General features: G+C 35.8%; 1 protein-coding gene across 8 annotated transcripts in view; it reads left to right on the top strand.

Annotated features, from left to right (window-relative positions):
- LOC107633235 (protein trichome birefringence-like 24) overlaps positions 1–7,750 on the top strand; it is a 19,528-nt gene extending 11,778 nt beyond the window's left edge. For all 8 annotated transcript variants that reach the window (XM_021118993.1, XM_021118995.1, XM_021118994.1 and 5 more), the window contains one exon: positions 7,497–7,750. In XM_021118993.1, the coding sequence (XP_020974652.1) occupies positions 7,497–7,623 (127 nt within the window). In that variant the 3' untranslated portion in view covers positions 7,624–7,750. The remainder of the gene's footprint in view (positions 1–7,496) is intronic.

Genomic DNA, 9,215 nt, shown 5'->3' with positions numbered 1-9,215 from the left:
AAAGGAAAGTCAAGGGACAAATTGGTTTGATCTTCGAATCCTATTTATTTCCTAAGAAAAGCTTGGGATTATTGAAGTTCAACTCAATTGGCAAGATAACAATTAACAATTATGCTATTAAGTTGGATAATTTCTGAGTTACTGATTTCTTAACGAAGACCAAAAGGGGAAAAGTAAATCTACTGGAATAAGAATGCCTTCAGATGGGAAGCAATAATCATGTAAATAAAAGAAAGCAATATTAAACTGAAATACCTCAAATTGCATTAACAAAAGAACTTAAATCTGACATAGACATGCATGGAAAAATAAATAAAAGAACATTAAACCTGGATTGAGAGTCATTCCTAAAACTAAGAGAAGTCCTAAATCCTAATCCTAAGAGAGAGAGAGGAGAGAACCTCTCTCTCTAAAAACTACATCTACTCCTAAAATTGTGAATATGAGAGCCTCCTCATGAATGGATGCATTCTCCCATTTTATAGCCTCTAATCTGTGTTTTTTGGACCGCAAACTGGGTCAAAAACAGTCCAGAATTTGCTGGTTTCGAATTTTGCCACGCTGGTTTTTCGTCACTGCGACGCGGCCGCATGGATCACGCGGTCGCGTCACCTAGCGTCAGGGAAACTATAGCATATTATATATCAAATCGAAGCTCCGGACGTTAGCTTTCCAACGCAACTAAAACCGCATCGTTTGGACCTCTGTAGCTAAAGTTATAGCCATTTGAGTGTGAAGAGGTCAGGCTGGACAGCTTAGCAATTTCTCCAACTTCTTGTATTCCTTCCACTTTTGCATGCTTCTTTTCCATCCCCCAAGCCATTCCTGCCCTATAATCTCTGAAAGCACTTAACACACATATCAAGGTATCTAATGGTAATAAGAGAGGATTAATAATAAGCAAATATAAGATCAAAGAAGCATGTTTTCAATCAAAACACATAATTAGGAAGGAAATATAAAATCATGCAAATAGTATGAATAAGTGGATAAAGAGTAGATAAAAACCACTCAATTGAGTACAAGATAAACCATAAAATAGTGGTTTATCAACCTCCCCACACTTAAACACTAGCATGTCCTCATGCTAAGCTCAAGAGAAGCTATAAAGATGAAGATGAATGGTATGAAATGCAACCTATGAATGCAAATACATGCTAAATGCTTTGACTTACTTGTTTAAGAGTAAATAAGTTCTCCAAGACGAATACAAACCAATTTCCACTAATTCAAATCATACAATAAAAAGCAAGTGAACTTGTAAGAAGACAGCTCATGAAAGCAGGGAACATAGAATTTAAGCGTTGAACCCTCACTGGAAGTGTATATCACTATAATCTCTCAAGTGTATAGGGTTATTCACTCTACTCTTCTCTAGTCATGCTTTCTAAACCTTGTTCTTCATCTAACCAATCAACAAAAATTTAATGTACCAATGCAAACATCATGAGGTCTTTTCAAGGTTGTAATGGGGCTGAGGTAAAGGTAAGGATATATGTATGGCCAAATGAGCTATAATATGAATCTTCAATTAACCTAAGCTCTCACCTAATATACATATACTCTATATACTTTTAAATTCATGCCTAGCTACCCATAATTCCCTCTTTTGTATAATTCCCATACTCATGTACCAAATTTTTCTTTTTGATTTATCACATGTGCATTGATTTTTCGTTAACTTAACATTGGGGTAATTTTGTCCCCTTATTTATTTATCTATATATTATATATATATATATATATATATATTTTTTTTTTGAATCATAAATTTAAACATAACTTAAATAAGATAGTTTGGTTTTTCATGAGTAGGTTCCCAAATTCCCAATATTCAAATAAATTAGAAACATGATACATTCCCTTATTAACCCATGTTCCCACAGTTTTCCCATACTTAATTAACACACTATCTTAAGCTAACCAAAGATTCAATTGGGCTAGTGATGTGGTAAAATACAGAACAAGAGGAAGTTAAAAGGCTCAAAGTGGCTGACAAGGGTGATTTAAAGGGTAGGCTTATTTGGGATAAGTGAGCTAAAATCAAATAATGGCCTCAATCATACGCAAGCATGTAAATATACTAAACAAAGGACATATAGACTGGAACAAAATACAGATTACAATCATAGAGAAGGAAACACACAGGAATAAAATATTTATGGTTAAATAATGTAACCATGTAAATAAGCTCAAATCTCACAGGTTGTGTGTTCTTTGGCTTAAAAACCATGTTCCAAATACAACTTCAAACAAGTTTTAACATAAAAATTTTCATTTTAAATTAGTGAAATTTTTCAAAAATAGGGTCCTAAAAAGAATTTTATTACTTTAACCAAGTAGTAACTAAATGCACAAAATCAAATAAACATGCAATCAAATATGCAGATGCAATAATGAACAAATTAACATTGGTGTTAAAATAGGAAATAACTAACCCATGGAGATCGGTATCGACCTCCCCACACTTAAAGATTGCACCGTCCTTGGTGCATGCTAAGATGTACAAGTGGACGGGTCTCTGCAACTGATGCTTTTCTCCAAGGATTGTGCTGATGGACTTGTTTGTCTCCCCATGTAAACGTCTTCCGGTTCTCTTCCTGGTGGCCATCCTGAAAGAAAAAGGGAAGGAAAGTAACCCAAAGGAAAGATAGAAAACAAATATGGGTTGGTTAATGCCAGATAATAAGGGTCCCAATTACATGGTAGCTACAACATGCAAGTGAGAAAACAATAGAAGCCATGGCATACCATTGGTGCAGAATATGCAACAATGGGGAAGAGAGTGGGGAAGAAAAGATAATATAAATTAAAAATCAATACAAAAGTAATACAGGTATAAAAGATTGGCATTGATTTAAATAATATTACCTAACCAGAATAAAACAAGTCATAAGCACCAAGATAATACCAGAAAAGAAATAACATTTGAATAAGAACATTTGAACAGCAATAGTAAAATAATAAATTTTAGAAAAGAAAATAAAAATATGCACAAAATTAAGATGCAATGAATGAAATATGCAAATAAATTAAGTAAAATAAAATGGAGGTGAAAGAAAATAAGAAAGGAAGAAGAAAGAAATAAGAAAAGATAAGAAGAATAAGGATTCGGAGAAGAAAAGATAAGAAAATTGGCACTAATCTGGATAGGTTGTGCGATGCTGGCGACGCGGTCGCGTGGGTGACGCGGTCGCGTGGTGTGCAAATAAGGTTAGATGATGCGGACGCGTGGGGCACGCGATCGCGTGACTCGATTTGTGCTAGTGGCGTGAGTGCAGCCTCGCAGTCGCACAACTCTCTGTTCAAAACTCTTTTTTGCCAAAATTCTGGGTGACGCGATCGCGTGGGGCATGCGATCGCGTTAGTGACCATCATGGGGATATGATGCGGACGCGTGGGGCACGCGTTCGCGTGGTGAGGCTTGGGCTACTAGCACGAGTCCAGCCCAACTCCAGCTCAACTTTCGGCCATGCACCTGGTTGACGTCGATTTTCAGGTCACGCGGCCGCGTGGGGCACGCGATCGCGTGGGAGGCCAGTATTCCCCTGCGACGCGGCCGCGTCAGCGACGCGGTCGCGTGGGACGAATTGTGCCACTGGCACGCCTCCAGCCTCGCTCCAGCGTGACTCTCTGTTCGTTTTTATTTTCTCTTCTCTCCTTGCGACGTGAACGCGTCGCTGATGCGGTCGCGTCGCATGCTCGCTTTTTTTTTTTGGTATGAAAAATGCAGAATGCAGTGTTAATATGAATTTGATGCAAAACTCCAGGTTCAATATAATAAAATAAAATGAAACTCAAAAACAAATAAAACTAAATAAAAATGAAAAAGGAACAATCATACCATGGTGGGTTGTCTCCCACCTAGCACTTTTAGTTAAAGTCCTTAAGTTGGACATTTGATGAGCTTCCTGTTATGGTGGCTTATGCTTGAACTTATCCAGAAATCTCCACCAGTGTTTATGATTCCAGTAACCTCCGGGGTCCCAAACTAGGCATGTAAAACCCTTGAGCAGCTTCAAAAGGATTCTTAGGCTCCCGGGGTGTTGGATGTCAGAACAGATTACAGGATCCCAAACCTTGCTTTTACACCAATTTTTGTCGGGATCTGTATTTTTCCAGCTGGGTGATAAGTAAATTGAATTCTCACTGCAGCGACCAAATAGCTTCCTAGACCCATTCAGTTGAGCTTTATACCAACCCTTGCGTTTGAACTTAAGGCTTCCAACCATGATGAACTTTGCAGGACAATTCTTACCACTGGCCATCTTCCTCTTACTCTTAATATCACAAAGAGCTCTAAGTTGACCATCCGTCTCCAGTAGCCCATATTCAAGTGGGATTAGAAAGCTATGGGATATGAATTTTACCCACTTGAATGTTGTGAAGGATGATGGTAACTTAGGGGGAGGTATTTTTAATGAAATTGCAAGTTCCACTCCCTTGTGCTCTTCTCTGATAATTACCACCTCTTTGCAAGTTTCTTCAATTTCAACTTCTTCCTCTTGGCAGCTCTCTTCCAATTTAATCTCCTCTTCATTGCTTTCCAAGGGCATGGGAGGTTGTGCTTCTTCTTCTTGAATCTCCATCTCTTGATCAACCTCTTTCAAGTCTTCAACTATGATATGCTTTGGAGGTGGTACACCCTCCTCAGCATCAAATTCAACCGTCTTGGAAGGAGGCTCTATCCATCTCTTGATCAACCTCTTCCAAGTCTTCAACTATGATATGCTTTGGAGGTTGTACACCCTCCTCAGCATCAATTTTAACCGTCTTGGAAGGAGGTTCTATGACTGGACTTTCCCATGGAGGTTCTGCATCTCCTAAGTCTTCAACCAACTTTTCTTCTTCTTGAACAATGACAGCTTCTTCTACTTGTTCTAGTACGAATTCATTCTCTATCTTGTCCACTGGGGTTTCTGGTATCTCCTTCATGCTATGCTCTTCACTAGACTGTCCACATGGGGCTGTGGCTGATCCTTGTGTATTTAAGCGTCTAGAAGCCCATTGAATTAATACTTGCCCCAGTTGTTGAATGGTTGCCTGAAATTTAATTACTGTTTCCTTGAAACGATCCTTTGTCTCTTGATGCACTCGGCTTTCATAAGTAGGATCATAGTGCTCTTGGATTGATGGATATAGAGATGATGAATATTGAAGTGGTGGTTTTTGGGAGTAATTGGGTTGGAATTGGGGTGGTTCTATATATGGTTCATATGGCTCATAAGGTGGTTGGTATGGTGGTTGACGGTTAGGGTCATATGGAGGTGAATGGTGGTAGTTGGCTTGTGAGTATGGTTCTCCAAAGTCATGTTGAGGAAATGGTTCATAGGCATATGGTGGTGGTTGTTGATAGTTCACTGGAGGTGGTTGTTGCCATGAGGGTTGATCAAATCCTTGTGACTCCTCCCATCTTTGATTGTTCCAACCTTGATGCCTGTTCTCATTGTAATTTCTTCTTCCTGCAACATTATTGTAACCAGACTCATAGCCAAAGGGATGAGAGTTCATAGTAGCAAATAAAAATTAAAAATAAAAATAAAAAAATAAATTTAAATTAAAAGGTTATTTAAATTTTGAATCTGAAAATTAAATTTTGAAATTTGAAATTTGAAATTTTGAAATTTAAATTTTTGAAATTTGAATTTTTGAAATTTGAAATTTGATTTTTGAAATAAGATAAGATAAGATAAAAATTTTAAAAATAAAAATCTGAATTTTTTTTTCGAAAAAAATTAATTAAAAATATTTTTGAATTTAATGAGGAAAGAGAACAACAATAAAATGACACCAAATTTCAAATTTTTAGATCAAAACAAAGAAAACAACTAAGAACAGCTTGAAGGTCAAGATGAACGCGAAGAACAGCTTGAAGATTAATATGAACAATAAGAACAAATTTTTGAAATTTTTTTATAACTAAATAAAAATCAATAACCTCTTAATTTACGAAAAAGCAAAAATAAAAACAAGAATAAAAACAAATAAACAAGTAAAAAGCAAATATTTACAATAACCAATAATAAGGCACACGTTTGCAATTCCCCGGTAACGACGCCATTTTGACGTCGGGATTTTTGCCAGTAAAGAATTTCATAAAAACAGTCGCGTTGTAGATATAGTCTCTAAACCGACAGAAATCCCTTCGTACAAACGTTTTTGTTGTCACAAGTAACAAACCCCTTTTAAATTGATAACCGAGTATTCAAACCTCGGGTCGTCTTCTCAAGGAATTGCAGGGAAGTATGTTCTTATTATTGGTTATGAAGATTGTAAATTGGGGGTTTTGGAAGTAAGGTGGGAATATGTTATATGACAAGTAAAATAAAATAATAATAATAAAATCCCTTGGCAAGGTATAAGAAATTGGAAGTCCAGACTTAGTTATCCTTATCAATAACAATGAAAGTTGAATCTTAATTCCACTTAGTTAACCTTTGCTAAAGCAAAGGAAAGTCAAGGGACAAATTGGTTTGATCTTCGAATCCTATTTATTTCCTAAGAAAAGCTTGGGATTATTGAAGTTCAACTCAATTGGCAAGATAACAATTAACAATTATGCTATTAAGTTGGATAATTTCTGAGTTACTGATTTCTTAACCAAGACCAAAAGGAGAAAAGTAAATCTACTGGAATAAGAATGCCTTCAGATGGGAAGCAATAATCATGTAAATAAAAGAAAGCAATATTAAACTGAAATACCTTAAATTGCATTAACAAAAGAACTTAAATCTGACATAGACATGCATGGAAAAATAAATAAAAGAACATTGAACCTGGATTGAGAGTCACTCCTAAAACTAAGAGAAGTCCTAAATCCTAATCCTAAGAGAGAGGAGAGAACCTCTCTCTCTAAAAACTACATCTACTCCTAAAATTGTGAATATGAGAGCCTCCTCATGAATGGATGCATTCCCCCACTTTATAGCCTCTAATATGTGTTTTCTGGACCGCAAACTGGGTCAAAAACAGTCCATAATTCGCTGGTTTCGAATTTTGCCATGCTGGTTTTTCGTCACTGCGACGCGGCCGCATGGATCACGCGGTCGCGTTGCCTAGCGTCAGGGGAACTATAGCATATCATATATCAAATCGAAGCCCCGGACGTTAGATTTCCAACGCAATTGAAATCGCGTCGTTTGGACCTTTGTAGCTAAAGTTATAGCCGTTTGAGTGCGAAGAGGTTAGGCTGGACAGCTTAGCAATTTCTCCAACTTCTTGTATTCCTTCCACTTTTGCATGCTTCTTTTCCATCCCCCAAGCCATTCCTACCCTATAATCTCTGAAAGCACTTAACACACATATCAAGGCATCTAATGGTAATAAGAGAGGATTAATAATAAGCAAATATAAGATCAAAGAAGCATGTTTTCAATCAAATGTGTCATATTGTTAAAAAAGAAAAAAAAAATTCTGCTTTGTGTTTAATGAATCCAACCCTTGTTATTGTGGATTTCATAGTTGGTTTAATTAAAATGAACATGATTTTCTTTCAGGCAAAAGTTGGGCGTAAAACTAAGCACTCTAAAAGCAAATAATCAAGACAAAAGAAGGATTGGAGTGAGGACAGAGATTGTTTTGACAAAGTGCACCAAAAACTATGATAGAGATTTTATGTATTAAGAGTTACATGTTAAGATATTTATAATTAAAAAATTATGTTATGTTAGATACTTTATTTGTATAGGGGTTATTACTTTTGATTTTTAATACTAAAAAATAATATATTATGTTTAATACATTGTTTATGAGTTATATAATATTTTGTTTGAGTATTGATTTTTTGTTATTGAGAAAGTCTAATAAAAAATTATTTGTTTAATGCGATAAAAATGACGGTTAAAATTTATCTTTGTAAATGATAAAAAAATGTCACTTTTATCCGGTAAAAATGGTGGGTTGATACTGCCATTTTAAACAACATGAAATGCCATTTTAACTCAGTAAAAATGGCGATTTCAAATGTCATTTTAACCAACTAAAAATGCCATTTTAACCAACCAAAATGCTACATTGTCAGGGTAAAAATGGTGGTTTGTAAACGCCGTTTTAACAAACCAAAAATGCCATTTTATACGGGAAATAACGGCGGTTTGAACCGCCATTTTAACCAACCAAAACCGCCATGTTAACCCTAGAAATAACCAACCAAAAAATGCCGTTTTATTTGGAAATAATGGCTGTTTGAACCGCCGTTTTAACTTATCCAAAAACCGCCGTTTTAACCCAAAAAATTGTGGCAGTTTTCTGAAAACCGCTGTAATAACCAGAATGGCGTCCAGAATTACGTCGTTTTCTAAAACTGCCATTTTTGGTAATAATGGCGGTTCAAACCGCCGTAAATACCCCAAAAAACCGCCATTTTAACCAAATTTTTTTGTAGTGATATTTAACAAAATTGTTTTAAATAGACAAAAATAGCATAAAAATACTTATCTTTGATATCTAAAACTACACTACTCCGAATAACTTAGAAAAAGAAAAAAAACATTTATGTATCATCAATTCATTTGAACAAATACCAGAAGCCCTAACCCACTCACCCATTCTTGTAACACCCTACCACACAGAGTTTTACGCTTAGAACGTAAATCAGAGGTGGCGAGGTGCAACGACCTCTAAAAGTAAAAATACGTATATAATGTAGTTGAAAGAAATTGTAATTAGGAGGCTTGAAAAAGAAGTTAAACACAAATACCAACAAAAAAATGCATCGCTCACGATTAGATAATATATATAAGATCAGAGTTCTAAAGATATAAATAACAAGTTCCAGCCTCGATCTGTTAAGCTAAGGCCGATTGAAGTATAAAATATATACATATTTATATATATAACCCAAAATATGTACATCCCAAACAACAGAATGAACACCTACTTCTCCATTTCGACCTCTAAGAGGGACAAACTTCAAAATACAAAGTGCGGAGAACAACTGTGTACATATATATACAAGCATAAACATAATGCTAAACCCAAAATATAGCTCTTCACTTTGAGAATCTCTCCAGAATGTTCAGTGCGGTACCTCCCGACCTACATCTAAAAAACAACAATATATGTATGGAATGAGAACTGAAGGTTCTCAATATGGTAAAGGTGCCAACGTACATAATGTATAAGGTCCCGGGAAAGCCAGATGCATTTTTAGAACTCCGACACTCAGAATTAAACTTAAGAAAGTATTCTAAACCATAAGTTAGCTAAGTTACATA

The sequence above is a fragment of the Arachis ipaensis genome, chromosome B03 (genome assembly GCF_000816755.2).
Source record: "Arachis ipaensis cultivar K30076 chromosome B03, Araip1.1, whole genome shotgun sequence".
In the NCBI taxonomy this organism is placed as follows: Eukaryota; Viridiplantae; Streptophyta; class Magnoliopsida; order Fabales; family Fabaceae; genus Arachis; species Arachis ipaensis.
The sequence above is the reverse complement of the archived record's forward strand: the minus strand, read 5'-3'. Positions and strand labels throughout refer to the sequence as shown.